We start from the raw sequence: 22571 nt of genomic DNA on the forward strand, positions 1-22571 counted from the left end.
GTTATTTCCCCATCATGATATATCAATGCCTGTAGTATTCTAACTGAACGCTTGAAATTCCACAGCAGCTTTATTTTTAAAGCAGAAATGACCTTTTTTTTTTAATATAAAAAAGTAAATGCATGCGTGTGTGTGAAAGTTTGGTCACCTGCCCATTACCCCTGCCTTCCCTGTCCCTTTGGATATTTCAGGCATTCAAGAAGCTAAAAGCGGGAGTGAAATTCTCAGTGGTAGAACCTTACAGGCGGAGGCTAACATATCTCACATGCTTTAGTGGGACCACGTGAGCCCAGCTTTACAAAAATACACTCTGCCAACAGCAGAAGGCCCTCTGAGGTGAACAGGTGGGCTGAGGCTGGGAAGCTGTCATTCGACTTCTGCCAGCTCCTGGATTGTCAGATGAATTCCAGACTGCAGCCTCTGCGATTTCCAAGACGCCCGTCACTGCACAGAAATACCATGCTCAGTCATCGGCTGGAGCCAGGCTTCCTCGGCCCCCTGTCCCCAGCCTCCCTTGGCCCCCTGTCCCCAGCCTCCCTTGGCCCCCTGTCCCCAGCCTCCTCACCGGCCCTGTGGGATGCAGATCTCGTGACAACAGGGAAGGAGGGCAGACAGGAAGGGCTTATTGGGAAACACCAGCCCTTTGCTCAGAAATGCGATTTCTTCCTTAACATCTCCTCCACCTCATGTGCCCTCTGCACCAGGCCACAGACCTGATGGGGTGTAGCCAAGCGGCCCTGAAGCACGCCAAACCTGGCCGGAATCCTGGCTCTGCTGCTGCCAGCTGTGAACCCTCCGTGAGCCAACTCACTTTTCTGAGTCTTCTTTTTTCTCTTCTGTAGTATGAGATGTAATAACGTAGTAGTACATCTCATTGGACTGGGAGGATTAAATAAGACAATGTGTCCAGCAGGCTGCCTTGTAGGAGTACACATTTAATGCATGGGAAGTATCATTATGGTCCCCGGCTGAGAAGGGCCGGGCATTGGAGGCACGCAGGTGCAAAGAGATCCTGTGCTCTGGGGGTGGGGGGTGTGGAGACTCAGTTTGCACATATATAAGCTGCATTTTGGGGGTTTACATCTTAATTAGAATCCCAAGAAGAGAAAGCATAAATCCCGCTAATGGTATTTCTGAAAGAAGATGCTCAAAACGCAGCAAATGTATTCCAACCATCTTTTTGTGTTTTTCTGCATTCATTAATTTATTCATAACAATACTTTCTTATTGAATAAGTACCATGTTCTAAACGCAGGGAAAAGCTTCAACACACGAGCATGAATAAGCTTTATGAAAGATAATACTGGGAGGAAGCATAACCAGTCTGTTAATGTCAGGCAATATTTATTGATTACTCACTGCAGTCAATAAATATGGTAATGTGAGCCACGCTCTTCCACAGCCTGACGACTCAGAAAAATGTTGCCATCTGCTTAGGCCACAGTGAATACAGAGCAGCTAACGTTTATTAATTAATGTCTCTGTGGACTGGAGGAGCTCACCGCAAACGTGCCAACTCACTTCTACAGACTGTCTGCCTTCCTCAGAAGTGAAGCAAGCAGTTGCGTATGGGGTCCACGTAGGGGTCACTGAAAACTTCCTTCTCCTGTGATATACACCCCAAATACCTACTTCTTGAGCTGGTGAACAGGTCCTAAAATTTTCTGAGTTGTCCATCCTCTGAGTTAAAGCTTTCCTAGGTCCTGCGGAGCGGATTGTTCACGGGTTCTCTGAGGGCCAGGGAGCCGCATAAACTAGTCACGTCCTGGCAGAGAGAAGGCCTGAGTAGGAGCTGACTCACTGGTTGCAAATTTTGGGACAAGCTCTTTCAGCCTCAGTTTCCTTATTCCTCCTCTGTAAAACAAGGGAAGAAGAACCTCCCACCTTTCCAAGTGATTGGGAGGACTGAAGAGATGATTTATACAAAGCGACTAGGCCTGGGCTAGAGATATGGCGTGGCCCAGGACATGTTATCTCCTCTCCTTCCTCATCCCTTCAGCACAAAGCATCTCATTAGTTGTCAGTAGCCTATATTGTGTTTTGTGAACAGTAGCTGATGAAAGTGAATTTGTGTGGCTGTGACCTGCATTTGTTATAAAAAATATGAAGAATAGAAAATGCCAGAGTAATGGTAGGTAATGTCTGTAACACTTTTGCCTCAGTACACACATTCTTACAGGGTATAATGTAAAATGTGCTTCTGACTGGGTTATATTCCAAAGGTTTCAGTTGGGCACATACCCAAAATAATTGAAAGCAGGTACTCAAAGAGATATTTACATACTCATGCTCATAGCAGCATTAGTCGTGATAGCCAAGAGGCAGAAGCAACACAAGAGTCCATCATTGATGGATAAATGGATATATAAAATGTGGTCTATCCATACAATAGAATATTACTCAGCTTTAAAAAGGAAAGAAATTCTGACACGTGGTACAACATGGATGAACCGTGAAGACATTACACTATGAGAAATAAGCCAGACACAAAAGGACAAATGCTATAAGATACCACTTATATGAGGTACCTAGAGTAGTAAAATTTAAAGAGACAGGAAGGAATTTGGTTACCAGAAACTGGGAGGAGTGGAGAGTGGGGAGTTGATGTTTAATGGATGCAGAGTTTGAGTTTGTGAAGATGACAAAATGCTGGAGATGGATGGTGGTGATGGTAGCACAATATGTGAGTGTGCTTCCTGCCACTGAACTGTACTCTTAAAAATGGTGAAGATGGTAAATTTTATGTGTATTTTGCCACAATTTAAATTAAAAAAAATTAAATTACCAAAAAAAAAAAAAAAGAAAGAAATTTGAGAAACCCTGAGACTTAGGTACATTTGGATAAAACCCAGGCAGAGAGGAAAGAAAAAGTGTGTACCTCTGGGCAACCACACAGGGGACAGGGGAGCAGACCCCCTAATTTTGCTGGAAAACTCTCTTTTATGACCTTCGAGAACACAGACCTTCCAGTCTGATGTAAGAACACAGGAGATAAGGTTTGCAGTCTTGTTCTGTGATGGCATCATTTCCAGTCGACATTCTTATGTTTTAGTGTTTTAATCTGAGAGTACAGTGAATACAACAGCAATGCCTAATCACCATCTCTTCTCCTTCAGAAGCAACAGCTGCCCAGCCTGAAGCCGACTCCTTGGTGCCCGGAGATGCGTCAAAGCCTTCTTTATCCACTGGGTGAGCCGGGCCCCTCTGCAGGCCTGCAGTCTGGTTTGTGCATCTGCATAATGACAGGGTCTGAGAAACCCTAAGGGGCCCTTCCTAGTTCATTTTTTATTCTTTGTGTCTAATAGCTGGAGAAACAGGATCTGGCCGACTTTCTCTAGGCAAAGGCTGAATGTTTGGTTTCTCATTTTCTTAGCCGACGGGATCCTGGCAAATCACTTAAACAGATACAGAAAGGAGGTCTCTGGGGCCAGACACCTCATAGACTAAAAGATCAGCCACAGTTCATCATTTTTGACACATATCGCTGTAGCCAAAATAAATATCAGGAAGGTTTTAAGTTTCTCTGAAAAAAATAAATAACATCTTTTGGTAACAATTCTCAAATTGACTTTGATCTCTCAACTTCCAGACCCTATTATGTGATCGGTTTGTGTAACCTTCTTATTAAATGCACATGCATAAATGATAGATTCCTATACATGTCCAGCACACAATTGTTCCTCTGTATTTTTTTTCTCTACATTTAACATTTTCTGTGATAGTGTTACAAATGAGCTAAATGAGGAATTTTTAATGAATCCTTTTCATTGATAGGGACATGTTGTACCTTTCATCTTTATAGATGACTCACAGAGTTGCACATTATACATCTGGAAACGATCTTTGGGCATCATCTAGACCTGCTCTGTCCCACCAGTCAGTGGTGTCCATGTATTTCAAGATGCTCAAAATAGAAGTCAGTGGTGGAAAGAAATTCTTTAGCCTCCTTTAGGCCATGCATCCTTCACTCTGGAGGGAGGCAAAGCTGGGCACTCCTTCCCATGGCCCTGTCCTCTCAAGGGTTGGAGGAGGGCTTGCTTTGGATGACCTCTCTGGAGTAGACTGATAGACTGATTGCTCAGTCTATCTTCTCCACTGACCCAGCTTCACTAGAAGAACTTTCAAAACTTTCTAATAATTTTTGTTTTTACCATCCTTAACTGTAAGTTTTCTACTTCTTTTTAAAAAGAAGGGATTAAGATTCTAATAAGACTCTGATCAGCAGCAACTGCAGATACAAGATTGTTTTCTACCTTTTAAAAGTCATAAATACTGTTATAATAGCAGTAACAATGAAATCAATGAATGCCTTCTAGGTAATGGGCACTTTCTATATATTAATTCCAACTATTGTATTCACTTTTTTTTTTTTTTTTGAGACAGAGTCTCACTTTGTTGCCCAGGCTAGAGTGAGTGCCGAGGCGTCAGCCTAGCTCACAGCAACCTCAAACTCCTGGGCTCAAGCAATCCTTCTGTCTCAGCCTCCCAAGTAGCTGGGACTACAGGCATGTGCCACCATGCCCGGCTAATTTTTTCTATATATATTAGTTGGCCAATTAGTTTCTTTCTATTTATAGTAGAGACGGGGTCTCGCTCTTGCTCAGGCTGGTTTCGAACTCCTGACCTCGAGCAATCCGCCCGCCTCGGCCTCCCAGAGAGCTAGGATTACAGGCGTGAGCCACCGCGCCCGGCCTGTATTCACTTTTGAAGAAGGAACATTTTGTGGGTCACTCTAATTTTGTCTGAGCTTATAATAATTTTCATTACTGCATAATATAAACACATGGATGGGCCATTTTCCTTCTACCTCATTTTATTTTTTTCTCCTAGGAGTTTAATACTTTGTGTTTAATCCTATTTAATTTATAAGGATCATTTTAAATCTTCATTTATGCTTTAAGGCTAGAGTTAATTTGTTCAGTTGAGGGCCATCTACAAACGTGGAAGGGCATGCTCTTGGGATGCCCTTATGACTGACCTTTGACTCAAGAGTGGATTTTTCAGTGGTGGGCAAATCTGGGTGATTAAGCAAGCACCGTGATCGTGCCAAACTGTGGCCTTCACAGAATTTTGGAAATCTTCATTTATTCCTAGAATCTTTCTATTACAGATGACAATTTAGTTGGCCTATCCTCCTCTTCAGGCATTACCTTAACCACTCGGTCTTCCTGGGATAGTTACTGTCTGCTGAGGAACCATACAAGAGCTCTGCAATAGCAGCAGAATGAGACAGTGGTTAAGAGCTTGGCTTCCAGGATCCGAATCTTGGGTTCAGATCCTGCCTTTGCCACACTAAGCTATCTAAATGTAGGGATATTAATTAGCCTCTTTTGGCTTGTAAAATGGGAGCATTACTGGATTATTGTAAGGGCCACAGGGGATAAAACCAGTCAAGTACCAGGAGTTATAACTCGTCAAGGTAAGTGCTCAAAATAGGTTAACTGTTATTATCATTAGGTAGAAAAGCTGTCACATAAATATTTTTATCCTTTATCTATTTTTTATTTCTTATTTTTCGTTGAGGTAAAATTTATGTACAGTGAAATGCACAGGTCTTAAGTGTAAAATTCAGTGAGTTTTGGATAAATATATACATCCTTGTTAAATAGCTCAAATTAAGATATAGAACCTTCTATCAAGTCACTCCAAATTACTTGTTGGGTATATGCATTGCAAATATATTTCCCTAGTTTGTGGCTTGCCTTTTCATTTTGATGAGATATTTTTAATCTTGACGAAGTCCAATTCATTAGAACTTTATTGCTGCATGGTTTTGTGGCCCCTGTAAGAAATTGTTGCCTATTGCCAGGTTGTTAAAATATTGTTCTATGTTTTTCTCTAGAAACTCTGTTGCTTTAGCTTTTATATTGATGATCCATCTCAATTGCATGTGGTGTGAAATTCATATTTTCCCCAGTGATTGTTCTGGCACCATTTGTTGAAGAGACTTGGCTTTCCTGACTGAATGGCTTTGGTGCCTTTGAGGAAAATCAATTGACCCTATGTGCATGAGTCTGTCTCTTGACTCTCGTTTTGTTCCATTGATTTATTTGTCTGTACCTATATCAATGCCACACTATCTTAAATTACTTTAGTTTTATAGTAAGTATTGAAATCAGGTAATATTAAGCCATGCTTATTCCTTGAGATTGTTTTGGCTACGTAGGTCCTTTGCTTATCCATAAAAATTTTAGAATCAACCTGTAAGACCATTTTCTAAAAAAATGTCCTGCTGACCTTTTTTGATCAAGATTGTGTTCAATCTATAGGTCAGTATGAAAAAAACTGAATTATTAACACTATCAAGTCTTCCAATTCATAAAGATCTCTCTAGTTAGTTAGGTCTTAAATTTCTCTCATCAATGCTTTGTATTAATAGTTTTCATTTGTACAGGTCTTATATGTCTTTTGCTAAATTTATTAAGTATTTTATGTTTTTATGTCATTATAAATGGAATTGCCTTTTAAATATTATTTTCCAATTACTTATTGTTAATACAGAGGAACACAATAGATTTTTGGATATTGACCTTGATAATTTACTTACTGATTCTAGTAATTGTTTAGTAGTAGTCCTTAGGTTCTTAGGACTTTTTCTGTAAACAATCATTCTTTTCAATCTTTATGTCTCTTATTTCTTTTCCTTGCCTTATTGCACTAACTAGAACTCCAATAGAATGTTGAATAGCAATAAGAGTAGACATCATTGCTATATTCCTGATCTCAGGAGGAAAGTGTTTGGAGTTTCAACAATTAATATGATGTTAGCAAGTTTTTTTGTTTTTGTTTTTTTTTTTGATAGAAGCCCATTATTACATTAAAATTTCCTTCTATTTTTTTTCTTTGAAAATCATGAATGGGTGGTGCATTTTGCCAAATGCTTTCTCTGCATCTACTTAGATGACCATATGGTTTTTCTACTTCATTCTATTAGTATGGGGGATTACATTAATTGATTTTCTAATGTTAAACCAACCATGTGATAAATCCTACTTAGTCATAATGAATTACATCTTTTTCACATATCACTAGATTAGATATGCTAATATTCTGTTAAGAGCTTTGACATCAGTGTTTATGCAAACATGGGATACTGGATTATAATTTTCTTTTCTTACAAGGTTTATGTCAGCTTTTGGTATCAGGATTACACTGGCCTTATACAATGAATTGGGTAGCTTTTCTTCCTGTTTTCTGAGAGTTTGTGCAAGACTGTTAGTTTACTCATTGGTGTTCCATTGATATAAACATTTGTTATTTAAAGTTCTGATAGAATTTACCAGTGAAACTATCTGGCCCTGAAGGAATTCTCTTTGTGGAAGAGACCTGATTATGAATTCAATTTATTTAATAGCAATAGGGTCATTCAGATTTTCTATTCATTTTGTGGTAATTATGATAAATTCCATTTTTCAAGGAAACTGATTATTTCCATTGAGTTGTCAAATTAATCGGCAGAAAGTAGTTTATAGTATCTACTTATTGTTTAAATATCTACAGGATATACAATGATGTCCCCTCTTTCATTGTTGATGTTGGCCATTTGTGTTTTTTTTCCTTGATCAGTCAGTCTTGCCAGTGTTTTGTTAATTTCATTAATCCTTTAAAAGAACCAAATTCTGATTTTATTAATTTTCTCTTTTGTTAATCTCTGTTCCTATCTTTATTGTGTACTCCTTCCTAATTATCTTGAGTTTAATTGACTTTTCTTTTTCTGGCTTCTTAAAGTAGATATATCATTTACTAAAGTTAAACTTTGTACTTTTCTAATATAAGCATGTAAAGCTATAAATTTCCTTTTGTGGTGATTATTGTTTTAGTGAATCCTACAAATTTTCATAAATTATACTTTCATTTTCATTCAGTCAAAATTACTTCCTAATTACTTATGATTTATTCTTTAACTGAAAGACTATTTAGAAGTGTTATTTTAATTTCCAATATTAGGGATTTTCTAGATATTTTATTGCTATTGACTTTCAATGTAATTATATTATAATCATAGAACATACTCTGTAAAATTGTCATTCTACAAAATTTACTGACACTCCTTTTATATTATTCACAAAAAAATCTACCTTTGTGAATACTTCATGTGCATTTGAAAGATTCTGTGTCTTGTACTTGTTGTGTATAGTGTTCTATAAATGTCAATTAGGTCAAAGTGGCTGATGAAGTTGTTTAAATATTTTATATACCTCCTAATATTTTAATTTTTCTACTAATTGCTGAAGAAAGAGATGTTAAAATCTCTAATTATAACTGTAGTCTTATCAGTTCTTGTTTCATGTATTTGAAGATCTGTTAGTAAATATATACATATTTATGATTATTATGTCTTCCTCATTAACTGATCTTTTTAGCATTATAAAATGCCCCTTTTTATCTCTTGTAATATTCTTTGCCTTTAAGTCTATTTGGTAGGGTTAATATACTCACATCAGCTTTCTTATGCTTTTTTATACAGTTTATCTTTTCCATCTTTTGGCCTCAACCTATTTGTGTTGTTATATTTAAAAAGTGTATCTTTTAGACAATAGGTGGTCTTGATTTTATAGCCAGTCTGATAACATTTTCCTTTTAATAGGAATTTTCAAGTCCATGCTATGGTTTGGATATGTTTTGTTTCCACTCAATCTCATGTTGAAATTTGATCCCTGACACAGTGGTAGTGGGAGATGGGGCCTAGTGGGAGGTGTTTGGTTCATGGCGGTGGACCCCTCATGAATAGACTAATGCCCTCCCTGGGGGTGAGTGAGCTCTCTCTCCTGTGAGAATGGATTAGTTCTAGAGGGGATGAACCACTTCCTGTTAGAGTGGGTTGTTATAAATCCAAGATGTCCCTCTGGTTTCCCTCTTCCAACATGCCTGCTTTGTTTTTGACCTTCACTATGTTCTGATGCAGCACAAAAGCCCTCATGAGAAGGCGAGCAGATGCTGGCATCATGTTTCTGGGATAGCCTGAAGAACCAGAGTTAAATAAACCTCTTTTCTTTTAAACTATGCAGTCTCAGGCATTCTGTGATAACAACAGTAAGCAGACTACGACAGTCCATTTACATTTAATACAATTATTAATATGGCTAGGTTCAGGCTTACTGTTTTTCTATTTGTTTTCCATTGATACCTTCTGTTCTTTCTTTCCTGCCATCTTCTGTGTTAATCTAATTTTTTGGTATTTTATTTTATAATAATTCCTCTGATGACTTTTCAGTTCCGCTGCTTTTTGGTATTTGTTTTTAGAGGTTCCTCTGGGCATTACACTGTGCACTCTTATCTTATCACTAATATATTTAAAATATTGTACCATTTCATATAAAATGTAAAAACCTTGTAGCTATGTAATTCCATCTGCCCTCCCTTATCCCTTGTGCTATTTGGTCATATATTTTATATCTGCATACATCACAAGTTCCACAAAACAATCTTTTATTACTTACATTAGCAATTTTTCACATTTACCCATATACTTATTTCCTGTAAATATTTTCTTCTTGTAGGTCTGAGCTTCCGTCTGATCTTATTACCCTTCAGCCTGAAAAATTTCCTTTGTCAGTTCACTGTAGTGAAGGCCTACATGAATTCTCTCAGATTTTGTATATCCAAAAATGTCTTTATTTTACCATCAGTTTTGAAGGATATTTTTGCTCATTTGGAATTCTGGTTTGATAGTTCTTTATTTTTCTCTTTTGGCCTTTTAGCACTTAAAAGATGTTTTTACATTGTATTGTAGCCTCTGTGTTTATGATGGGAATGCTTTAGTTAATTGTATTCTGTTCCCCTACATGTAATATGTCATTTTTCTCTGGCTACCTTCAAGATTTTCTCTTTATCTTTAGTTTTCCACTATGTCCCAAGGTGTCGTTTTATTTGTATTTATCCTGCTTAGGGTTTGCTTAGCCTCTTGGATTTGTAATTTAGTGTTTTCACCAAGTTTGGGAGGTTTTCAGCTATTATTTCTTCAAATTTTGGGGTGGTGGTGGTTATTTTCTTTCTCCTCTCCTCTGGTACTCTAATGCATGTGTATTAGACTGCTTGATCTTATCCCATAATTCACCAAGATGCCATTCATTGTTTTTATTCTGTCCTTATTCTATCTTTCATGTTGAATAAATTCTTACTGATCTAAGTTTAAGTTTACTGATCCTTTATTTTGTTATTTCTACTCTTCATTTAACACCATCTCGTGAATTTTTCATTTCAAATATTAATCTTTTCAGTTCCAGAATTTTCATACAGTTCTACTTAATAGTTTCCATTTCCCAGCTGAGATTTCCCTTCTTTTCAGTCATGAGGACCATGTTTTTCTTTATATTCCTGGACATAACGGCTGCTTTAAAAATCTTAACTGAAAATTCCAATATCTAGGTCACCCTAGGGTCTATTACACTGGCTACATTTTCTCTTGACTGTGGATCACATTTTCCTATTCACATATCCCTTAATTTTTAATTAGATATGAACATTGTGGATGCTATTTTATAGAAATTACAGACTGTTTTCTTCCTTAAGCAGTATTGATTTTTTTGTTCTATCGGGCAATTAAATTTTTAGCTGATTTAGCTTGAACTTGTGGATGCTTTGTGTTACACTTTGTTAGGGAGGTTCTGTGTTGGTTTTGCCTTTTTTTTTAAATTATGACTCCTTTACTCTGAAAGCATAGCTCCTCTGCTATTTTGACAGGAAACCTGAGGTGTTTACCAAGCCCCTCTAACTTAGGTGGGATTCAAACTCCAAACTCTATGGTCAGTTACCTATAGGCAGTAGGCAGAAGTTGAAATCTCTGCTCAGCCTTTTCAGTTTCTAGTTATTGTTTTCCACTGGCCTCCATTGGCATATTCCCCACAGATATGTAGTTTAGCGATTAAAGATTGATGGGAATTTATATACAGAACCAGAGGTTCTCTTCTCTATGGCTGCCTCCTTTCTGGGATTTATTCCCTTAATTCCCAACCACTCTGGCAACCCTGAACTTCACCCTTTGCCACCTCAGGCCATTACACCTGTGGATTTCTCGCTGAGTTCTAGCTGTTCTTCATGGACTGGGTGTGTTCTCAGGGCAGAAGCTATATAAATGCAGTTCTCACCCAGTCCAGTGCCCTTCTTTCCAGGATCAAATTTCCTACATTTTCTGCCTTCTTGTAGTTAGAATACAAATAGTTTTTTTTTTTTTTAAGTATTTTCTACAGAGTTTATAATAGCTATCTGCAGAAGAGTTAGCCCAATATAAGCTCTTCCATCATTAACATGAACATAACTGGAACTCTGTCACAGATATTTTATGTTTTCACATGTGTGTACGTGTAAAGATTAAATTCTTTCTTTCATCTTCCTGAATATTCATGGGATCATTAAATAATACACCCTGAAGGGATCCTTAGGTGTTGTCCAGACTACTCCTTCCTACCAGGCAGTAACTGTCTAAAACCAATCATAATTAATCTCTTGTTTGTAAAGGAGGTCAGGGAGGAAAGATGCTTCTTTAGGAAATAAGTTCTTCTGTCTGGAGACTCCCAACTTTATACTACAATTTAAGCCAATATAATGGCTTTAAACAACTCAGGGTCGTAGAGTTATATAGACAGAGGAATGTATAGGCATTGCTGAAGACAGGTCTGTCCCACCGTGCCATGAATATAAAAGAGGTCCCTTTCCCAGTGCCTGTGTTTATTATCTCCCGTCTTCTTTGCTCTGTTTCACCTCTTTAGCTCTCGTGGAGCCCATACTTTTTCGTCTACTTTACTTTGGCTCTCTCTCCTTGTTCCATTTTCTGAAATTTGTATATCTTTGGTACTGTTTACCTGGCTTCTGAAACATTCTGATTGTCTCTGACCCTTCATGTTACAGGCCGAACTGTTTTCCCCGCCAAATTCATATGTTGAAGTCTTAACCTCCAGCACCTCCAAAGGTGACCTTATTTGGAGACAGGGTCTTTGCAGAAGTAACTCAAGTTAAAAGGAGGTCATTAGGGTGGGGCCTAATACAACATGGCTGCTGTCCTTATAAAAAGGGACACAGAGACAAATACGCACAGAGTGAAGATGAGGTGAAGACACGTAGGGAGAAGACAACCATCTACAAGCCAAGGAGGGAGCCCTGGGACACATCCTTCCCTCACATCCCTCAGAAGGAACCAACTCAGCCAACACCTTGATCTGGGACTTCCAGCCTCCAGACTTGTGAGAAAATACATTTCTGTTGCTTACACACTAGCTCGTTTGTGGTACTTTGTCACGGAAGCCCTACTAAACTACATTTATCACTTAACAAATGCTCCAATCCCAGCTTTCCTACTTGATTCGGACTCATGGCTTTGCTTTGTCTCGAGATCCACACCTCTTGGTATAGAAAATGGCCAAGAATTAGAAGTCTTATGTCTTAATTTGTCACTGAAGTTGAATGACCTTTCTGATCCTCAGATTCCTTATCTGTAACACAGGGATGTTGTCCCTGCCCTACCTACCTAAAAAAGCTCAAATGAGTTACTACACATAAGAATGTAAAATGTGACACAAATCTAAGGCATCCAGAGTCTCACTCTCTATTCACAACATGCAGCACCTCGTGCCTAATTATAACAGAACGACTGCTAGAGGTCTCTGAGAGGTTTCAAGTTCAAAATGCTCCACTTCTAAAAGAGATGCTTGCAATCTATTATTTCTAGTTTAAGAGGCAGGACAGAGGAGGCAGATGACAAAGGAACTGCTTTGCTGAGAGAGGCAGGAATGTAGGGTGGTGCTCCAAGCTTCCACTATTCTTACATCTCCAGAGGGTTTAAAGGTAATTCTTCAGACTGCTTATTTATTTTTATACATGTTACAAGAAATGAGGTATTGAGTAATGAAAACCAATTCTTTTAGGAAATGGACTTTTTAGAAATACATAAGGAAAGGGAAACTTTAATGGCACATCAAACTGCCTTAACAAAACTGATGCCTACCGAATGTGATTTTAAAATACGTAAAATTAAATGCAGGACGCTAGCAACTTTCCAACATATTTTGTTTTTTCCCTTAGTCTTTAAAATAATTTTTGTTGTTGAGAATTTGAAAAATTGTTATTTCTACAATAATTAACACTTTTATAAAATAATCTATAAAAATATAACTTACTCCTAAACAGCTTATATACTAGTTGCATAAATTCTTATGCAGTTTCAAAGGTTACTCAAAAGAGCAGAATTTTTCAATGATTCTACCCTTTCAGTTCTCTATAATGCCTCCAGATGGCATTAAAACCCTTTTCCCATTATATTTTGCAGCACACACAAAAAATTAAAAATTAGTAATAATTTATCCATTTAAGACTAGTCATATTCATTATATAATCAGAAACCATGACAACCGAACTCTTCAGAATTTTTAGGGTATCTTAAGATACACAAATATATAATTATATCTGTTATGAAATAATATATAGCTATCCCGATTGGCCAAAGGATTTTTCTAGACTGAGAAACAGATCTCGGACAAAATAAGATACCCATTATTATATCACAAACTGTGATTTCTAATCAATAGCACTTCAAAAGTGCTTAGTAGTAAGAGTACTATCCACATACAGATAAATTCACAAACCCTGTCTTATAAGAAGACACATACTCCTCAGATGTGATAAGAACAAAGCTTTTAAAGGAACAAACCTGTTACTGGATTCCCATGGAGCTAAAATAAAATTACTTCTCAGTTCATAAATTATTATATTTAAATGCTGGTATATCATTTGGCATTAAATTAATAATTAAAAACTTATTTGGGAATATTGAGAGGAAAAAGAAAAAAGCAGTGTGAGAAATAACACGTTTTGTAAGAGCTTTTCCTTGTCTTTCAGAAACTACTTTTGTTAATTCAAAAACAATAAACATACTCTTGAGATTCCAGAGATATCTATAATTGTATTTTTCATATAATTCAAAGGTGAGGTCTCAGATGGCAGGCTTCTGAAAGGAACTTGTATTCATTCACAGGTGTGTGAGACAGAATATCTAGTGCGAAAAGTTCTGCAATTCTTAAGACAGTGTTGAAAGTCTCCAACCAAATTCTAAAGGGCTTACCTCCTTTCCCCCTCCAGTATACATCCTTAAATCTCATTACATTTCTACTATAAAAAGGAGCATTTGCATTTTTCAAGATTCCTTTTACTAGGCTAAAGCATACACACAAAACCCTCAAAATGCATCTGCACTCAAAGCATTTAAAAAGACATTATCATGAGAAAAGAGAACCATGGGCTTCCTTCCATTATTGTTATTACTATTACAAGATACTTGCACTATCTCATTTTATAAGGCATATTAAAGAACAGTCACCTCTGATAGAAACACGAAAGAGACTTACGATGTATTCGACGTGCCATTGTCTGGACTCTCTGGCTCCGCATCACCTTTCTCTTAAAAAGGAAGCAGAAAAAAATACCGACATGTGAATCTTACAGTCTTCAAGATTTAAGAGAGATTAAATATATTTCCATGCTCCTATTAACAATCTTTCAAAATGTGTAGCAGGAGGCTTTTAAAGTATCTTTTATTATCTGAGAACCGGATTTGCAAAATAATTTCTTCTTTGCAATGCAATTGCCCAGGCACAGATCTGTGAGTAGGTACTAAGGAGCTATTTGCAAACAACCAGAGGCTTGGAGTGGAGACCTTGCCAGAAGATGAATATCTTACAGATGGAACATGTTTCCTTTTACTTCACTTTACAGAAAATGTAAGGAAATAAACCCATTAGCATTCTATATCCAAGGCATTTTGAACTTTGATCCCTTCTGCTAACACAAGCCAAACCAGGCAGGGCTGAATCAGAACTTGGAAGAGAGAATTTTACAAAATGCTGAGGTTGCACCATAGGTCATGAGATCCCCTCCAAATTATACCCCATGGAGTGCCTTGGTGGCAGTTTTTGGGGCCCCCAAGTTAAAGCAGAGTTAAGATGTAAACCAGAAATCCTTCCTGAACACCTGAAAGGCTAGTTAAAGAAATGTTGCTGTGGGCTGTGGTCACCGGAGGATTTAACAAGTTTTAGTTAGGGGAGCCTGGGACCAGTTCACTTTTTGCAGTTTTCGAGGGCAAATTCCTCTTGCAATAAGTGTAATATAATTCCTAATCCTCTAGCCAATCAGTGGTTTGCACCATGCAGCCTCATTTTGTAAGGAGCTTCTCTGTTTCTCTGAAGCTTGGGGATGGAAGGAGAAGGGCCATTCATGACTAGCTGTGGCTGCTGATGGTGTACAGCGCCAATAAACCCCAGAGAAGGTTGTGAGCTGCGAGAAATGGGCCTGGCAGTGGCAATCTGCTTTGCTGTGCTCTTTCAAGTCAGGCCTGGACGTCTCTGGAACCCCTTGGCTTATTGTACCAAACCCCTTTTGTCAGCTGTCGACATTAGCTTGTGGTCACCTAGTCTCAGGAATGACTCCCTCAATCACACAATGAACACATCCCAAAGATACTGTCCAAACTGAACGCAAAAGTTAACTTCACACGTTCATCCATTCTTCTTATAAAAATAAACAGTTGTGAGAAAAAGAAGACACAGTTATTTACAGTTCATGCATCTATCTCAGACACAACTCTGTGCTGTGTGTCTGCACACTGCCAGAACTACCACAGGGGACAGCCACTTTGTCAAAAAACCAATCATATTAGGGGAAAAAACAAAAAAAGCCACAAAATCTATTTTAACTGCCTTAATAACAAACACTGCCTAGATAGGGCCCCAAAACATATGCAACCATGTGAAATAAAGGCAAAGGCAGCCAGTTAATACACTTGCTCACTCTTTTACATGATATTTTGTCTTCCAGGCCAGGTCTGTGGTGTACTTGTTTAGGAGACATGCAAGGCCCGGTAAACTGGCTTCGCTGCTAGAAAATAATTTAGAACTTTCCAGAATCATTTTTCCCCTGAGCAACTACAATTCCTGCCATAACCCCAAAATAGAGAGTTATAACACCTGCATTAGGTAAGTCGAAACTAAGGAGAGGTTTAATTTTTCTCAAATATACTGATCCCCTTTTTTCTCCTTTAATTTGGTGACACTGGTTACCTTCCCCAGTCTACGGCCTCCAGTAGTCACCATGTCCTGTCATAATCAAGCATGTAAAACGGCAGGCCCCACAGCAGCAGGCAACAGTCAGCATTTCCAAACGATTTATGTCAGAAAACAGGAAATTGAAAATATAAACGAAGACTTCGTTTGGATGTTTGAATAAACATGTTTTACCTTGACCAATAATGCAGCCTGTGTCATGGGCTGGCTTCAGCACGGGGACAAAGCTGCAGCCGATTATCTCTACTCTTAGCAGCATTTATGTCGTGGCAACAGGGAAAACAGAATCGGGTTTGGCAAATAGGAAGGATGCAGTGGGGCCAGGCAGGACACTGGTGAACAGCCCGAGAGTGAGCCTGCTCAGCAACTCCGGTGCTGATAATGAATTAACCTTTCTGGGGAAAAGTAAGCTCAGGATTGACAATAGGGATTAAAACTATTATTGCCCTTCAGAAAGAATAAAACACAAAATTCCCCACAACATCTTAAAACATTAGGTGATGCAATGTCTGAAGTTAACTTGAAATGTTTAAGTGCATAAGCCATTGGGAATCACAGGTCACTTTATCAGGACTACAGGGAGCATGATGAATGTGACCCAGAACATTCTCAGTAAGCGATTTTTTTAGTTGGATGCTTAGGAGATGTCTCCCTGCAGCCCCCCAATGGGACTGTTTGGGGTCATCCTGCTTATGACAGCTGTATTCGTGATGGATACTACACTAGTCTCTTTAGGAGAGAACCTGAATTGACCATTAATAAGTTGGACATAACAGATTGGCTGGGGTGCAGTGTGTTCTTTTTGCATGTGGAAATACAATTACAGAGAGGAAAAGGTAAAAAAAAAAAAAAGCCACAAGAAGAAGTTTATATATGTGTGTGTATGTGCAAAGGTATATGTATATATATGTAATGAGTATTATACATGTATTTTCAATTTGATGTTCCATATTCATCTGCCTGTGCCTTCTGCAGTGCCTAACATACACTAGGTGCTCAATATATGTCTCCTGTTCTGATGATCTGTCACTAATACAGAACCCCCTTCTGGAGTGGGAAAAGAGGTTTACAGTCCACTCACCACTGAGATGGAATATACAGTATAAAATATGAAACAGCTGTTGGCCCCAATAGGCCACTTAAAAAAAATACAATAGTTACCTTTCTAATTCAATAAATGTACTGAGGACCAGTATCTTGGGTACTCTGATAAGTATAAAGATAAATAATATGTAATTCATATCCTTTAAATACTTAAACTGACTGTACTGCTGGAGTCAACAGCATTAGGATATGGACTAAATAACTCTTTTTAAAGGGAATCAAAATAAACCTGCATCACACTGAACTCTGCTGCAGAGGAAAGTTTTGCCATACTGCAATTTCTCCATGTAATTGTATTAAAAGTAATCCAAAAAAAAAAAAAAAAAAAAAACTTGAAAAGGAAATGACTTTTCCTGCTTTTGTTTTTAATTCAGTTAGTCCTTTAATCATTACTCTAGGTAATATATTTAATACTTAGGTTTTTCTTTCTCGATGTATCAACTTTAGGCAGTGCCTAATGATTTCTCATATGAAAGAAACAAGGTATTTAATAGACTTAGACTACCACTTCCCCTTCCCTTACAATTTTTATGAATTCTGTTATTGCTTTTAATGCCTCTAGTGGGTATTTGTAACTTTGAATATATCTAAATCTTCTATTTCTTGATTAATCAACTTCTGACAGTATCTTTCTTTTCACACTATGTGAAGTGAGGAAACTGACCCATTTACCTTTCCTCCCACCTTTACCCCCTCACACACAGAAACACACCCACCTTTGTACAGTTATACCTGTCCTTTTTTACGTTGCCAAAATTTAAAATATTTGTATTCTGTAAGTATTAATGAGTCATCTTCATTAATATTAATTTAGTTAATAATTTAATTTTTGGACCTACCTATAAGTCAATTAGAAAAATTATAAACAAATAGTGAAAATTTACAATATTGCAACAATATCAATGTTAGTCACTAAAGAACAAAGTAGTCTGAGCGGATGTATACAGAAGAAAATGTCACTAAAGAGAAGTAAGAGCAAATGTTCCTGACGTTTATGTCAAATGGATTCTCATTCTTACATTCCATCTTGCCACAGCTTAGTTTGTTTCAAGTAAAGGCTACGCTTTTCCTAAAAAAACCCTGTTAAATAGGGCATGGTTTTAGTGTACATAAAGATGTTTATATGAAAATGTATATGGATAGTTTTAAAACATTAAAGTGAATTAACTGTGAAAACTCCTTCCAGGCCAGGAATGAAACATTGCCAAAAAATAACCCAGAACGTCCCTGAGTGTCTCCCCAGCTTGCATCCTCTTTCAGCCCTCGCCACCAGCTACTAGGAATGGGGAATTTTGTGCTAATCATTCTCTTTTCTGGAAAGTTTTTTTACCATCCGTGTATGCATTAATAAATAAACTATTCTTTGGTAGTTCTTGTTTTTAAACTTTAATGGAGCCATACTGCAGGTATTCTTTTGAGATTCACTTCTGTCACCCAATGTTATGATTTTTAAACTCAGCCATCATGATGCGCGTAGCTTTGGCTCGTTGGTCCTCACGGCCATGCACTATCTCACTGCATAAATATACCATGAGTTTCCTGTTTGTTCTCCTCCTGATGGGCATTTAGATTGTTCTGTTATAAACAATGCAACTGCAAACACTCATGAACACCCTTCCTCCTGTACACATTAGGAGTTCTGGGCTTGCATATGTCCGACTTTATCAGGGAATACTAAACTGGTATCCAAATCAACACCCTCTCGGGTAGTATATGAGCCTTGATCTGCATCCACACTAACATTTGTTACGGTCAGACTTTTAAAATTTTTTCTAATTTAATAATGTAGAGTGAAATTTCTACACTGTGGTGTTTGCATTTCTCTGAGTACTAACGAGGTAGGTATTTTGTATTTGCTCTTCTGTGTCATGTCTTAAAAAATATTTTTAGTATTATTTCTTTTTCTTATTCATAGAAGCATTTTATCATCTCAATACAAATCATATATATATACATATATACACATATATATCTCTCTTTCCAGTGTTAGCTTTTTTATTTTTCTTGCTATCTATGGATAACTATTAATATAAGTTCTTTTTTGTTGTTGTTTTTTTGGAGACAGAGTCTTGCTCTGTTGCTCTGGCTAGAGTGCTGTGGTGTCAGCCTAGCTCACAGCAACCTCAAACTCCTGGGCTCAAGCAATCCTCCTGCCTCAGCCTCCCAAGTAGCTGGGAATACAGGCATGCGCCACCATGCTCAGCTAATTTTTTCTATATATTTTTAGTTGTCCAGCTAATTTATTTCTATTTGGTAGAGATGGGGTCTTACTCTTACTCAGGTTGGTCTTGAACTGCTGACCTCAAGCAATCCTCCCGCCTCTGCCTCCCAAAGTGTTAAGATTACATGTGTGATCCATGATGCCTAGCCTTAATATAAGTTCTTAATTTTAATGTACTTAAATTTATGTATATTTTTATTTGATACTTTTTGTGTTTTATTTACAAAAAAACATCAGAAAGATGTTCTATATCGTCTTCTAAAAGTATATGGTTTATCTCTCTTTTAAAAATACTTGGATTATTTATTTATTTATTCATTCCTTTTTTTAAATTTTAGCGTATTATGGGGGTACAAGTGTTAAGGTTACGTATACTGCCCATGCTCCGCCTCCCCGAGTCAGAGCCTCAAGCGCGACCATCCCCCAAATGTTGCACATCTCACTTATAGTGTTTGTATATACCCATCCCCTCCACCCCCCTCCCACCATGGATTTTTTTTTTGTTTTTATATATGGTATGGGATAGGAGTTAATTTCATAGATAACCAATTTTTCTGGTAGCATGAGAAACCCATTGTTTCCCTGATATCTACATTATCATCTCTGCCACGAGTCTAGTTTCATGAATCTGTGGATCTGTTTCTGGGTCCTTTGTTCTCTTCAGTGCTCAATTTTTCTATTACTGTCTTCATTACTTAACTTCAACACACATATATTTTTCATCTTGGTAAGGCAAGGTCCTGACCTTGTTTTTCTTCAGGAGTGACTTAGTTATTCTTACCCCTTTGTTCTATCATATAAATGTGAGTATCAGTTCATTAATTTCCACATACACAAAAGTTGGAAATTTGACTGGAGCTGTATTGAATCTAGAGACCAATTTGGAGAGAACTTGTATCTTTACAATATTGCATCTTCCAATTCATGTACATGGTATTATGCATCTCCATTTATTCAGGTCTTTTAAATCTCTTTTCATATTAAGTTTGTTAATTTTCTCCACTGAGGTTTTAACACATATTTTGTCAAGCTGATTGCTTCATAAGTTATATTTTTTATGGCAATGTTACAAGTTATTTTTTAACCGTATTTTTCAGTTGTTAGTGTAGGGAAATGTAATTGATTGTGTATACAGCAAACTTGCTAAATTTTCTTATTAATCCTAATAATTCAGCAGTAGATTCTTTTGAGTTTTATATATAGACAATATAATTTGAAAAAATTAGTTTTGTTTTCTCCTAACATATACTTTTTGTTTTTCTTCATTTACTGCTTTGAACAAGAATTTCTAGTATAATGTTGGATAAAAGTGGAACCATGTCTTGTTCCTAATATTTAGTGAAATGCTATAAATGTTTCAACATTGATAGGATGCTTTTATTTTTTTTTGCAGATAGTGTTACTGTGTTAATGAAGTTGCCTTCTATTCCGAATTTGATAAGAATTTTTCCTTTAAATCATGTATAGTGAATTTTATCAAATTCTTTTTCTGAATTTATTCAAATATCTTTTTCCTTTACTATTTTAATATAATGAATTTTATTAATATTCTATAATAAAAGGAAACCAATTTTGAACTCCTAGAATAGTTTCCTAATTATTAATTTAAAAATATATTTTCATTTTGCTGGATTGAATTTACTATTTTGCTTAGGATTTTTACATTTATGATCATGAATGAAATTGGTCTTCTGTAATTTCTTTTTCTTGTATTGTTCTTGTCAAGTTTTGATATCAAGATTATGCTGTTTTGATAGAATGAGTTGGGAACTGCTGATTCTTTTTCTAATTCTCCAAAAGAAAGTATAAGTTAGGAATTACTATTCCCTGTGAGTTTGGTAGAATTCCTGGTAAAAATGTCTAGCCCTGAAATTGTGTGTGTAGAATGATATTTTAAAAATTTCTGAACCAATTTTTAGGTTATAGGATTATTCAGGTTATATTTATACATAAATTTCATATAAAACACACATATATATATAAAACCTGATAATCATTTCAATTATATTCATTTTACTTATCTTCAAAAAAGCTTGGCATAATTTTGCTCATGATATATTATTTTCTTGATCTGTATCATCTGTAGTTTGTTTCATATTTCATTCCTAATATTATTTATTTGTGTCTTCTCTTTTTGTCTTGATCAACCCCTCCAGGTAGTCTGTCAACTATATTACACCTTCAAAGAACAAACTTTTGGCTTCATTGACATTTAAGATTTTATCTTTGTTGTTTTATTAATTTCTGCCCTTGTCTTTTTTGGTAAATATCATTATTTGCTTTGGATTTATTTTCCCTTCTTCATCTAACCTCTTATGGTTGATTCTTAGTTCATTACTTTTTTTCTTTTCTAGGATGAGCATTGAAGGCTACAACTTTACCTCCAGTTTGGTTACATCCCTCAGTTTTAACAGTTTTTTTCTGTTTTTTTTTTTTTTTAGAGACAGGGCTTGCCCTGTTGCCCAGGCTGGCTGGAGTGTAGTGGTGTGGTCAAGATCACTGCAGCCTTGAACTCCTGGGCTCAATTGATCCTCTCCCCTCAGCCTCTTGAGCAGATGGGACTACAGGTGTGCCACTACACCCGGCTATTATTAGGTATATTTATTACCTGTCAGTCCCAAATATTTACTAGTATCTAAAGTGATTCTTAATTTCTAAACATATGTGCTTTCACTGCAAATTACCTTTTGGTTATCAATTTCTAATTTAATCATCTTGTGGTCAGAGACCATGATCAGTGTAATACTGATCCTCTAAAATTTGTTGCAACTTGCTTTATGGTGCAATATGCTGTCAATTTTCATAAATGTCTCCTGTATGCTTGAGAATAATGAATACTTTGCAGCTCTTGGATGATGTGCTCTTGCTGTGTCGTTTAAATCTTATATATCCTAACTAATGTTTTTGTTTGCACTATGTAACAATTACTAATTTATGTTTACATCTCCCTTTAAAGTAATAGATTTCTCCTTGTTTCTCCTTGTAATTAGGTTATTTTTACTTTTGAAATTTTGGGTGTATGTTATCTGGCATTTACATGTTTACAATTCTTTTGTCTGTATGGTATGCTATATTTTCCTTGTTGTGTAGTGATCCTTTTTAACCCTTGTATGGTGCTTAATGTTTATTTTTCTCATATTGAAATAAATACACCATTATTTCTTGTCATCAATATGTGCCTGGCATATATTTTCCTATCC

The 22571-nt window shown here is 36.7% G+C and overlaps 1 protein-coding gene across 1 annotated transcript in view; it reads right to left on the minus strand.

Moving 5' to 3' along the window:
* The window catches only part of AFF3 (ALF transcription elongation factor 3), a 539111-nt gene that overhangs the window by 141295 nt on the left and 375245 nt on the right, over positions 1-22571 (minus strand). The window contains exon 11 of the mRNA XM_012787032.3: positions 14337-14388. Coding sequence (XP_012642486.2) covers positions 14337-14388 — 52 coding nt within the window. The remainder of the gene's footprint in view (positions 1-14336; positions 14389-22571) is intronic.

This window comes from Microcebus murinus, chromosome 3 (assembly GCF_040939455.1).
Source record: "Microcebus murinus isolate Inina chromosome 3, M.murinus_Inina_mat1.0, whole genome shotgun sequence".
NCBI classification, from domain to species: domain Eukaryota; kingdom Metazoa; phylum Chordata; class Mammalia; order Primates; family Cheirogaleidae; genus Microcebus; species Microcebus murinus.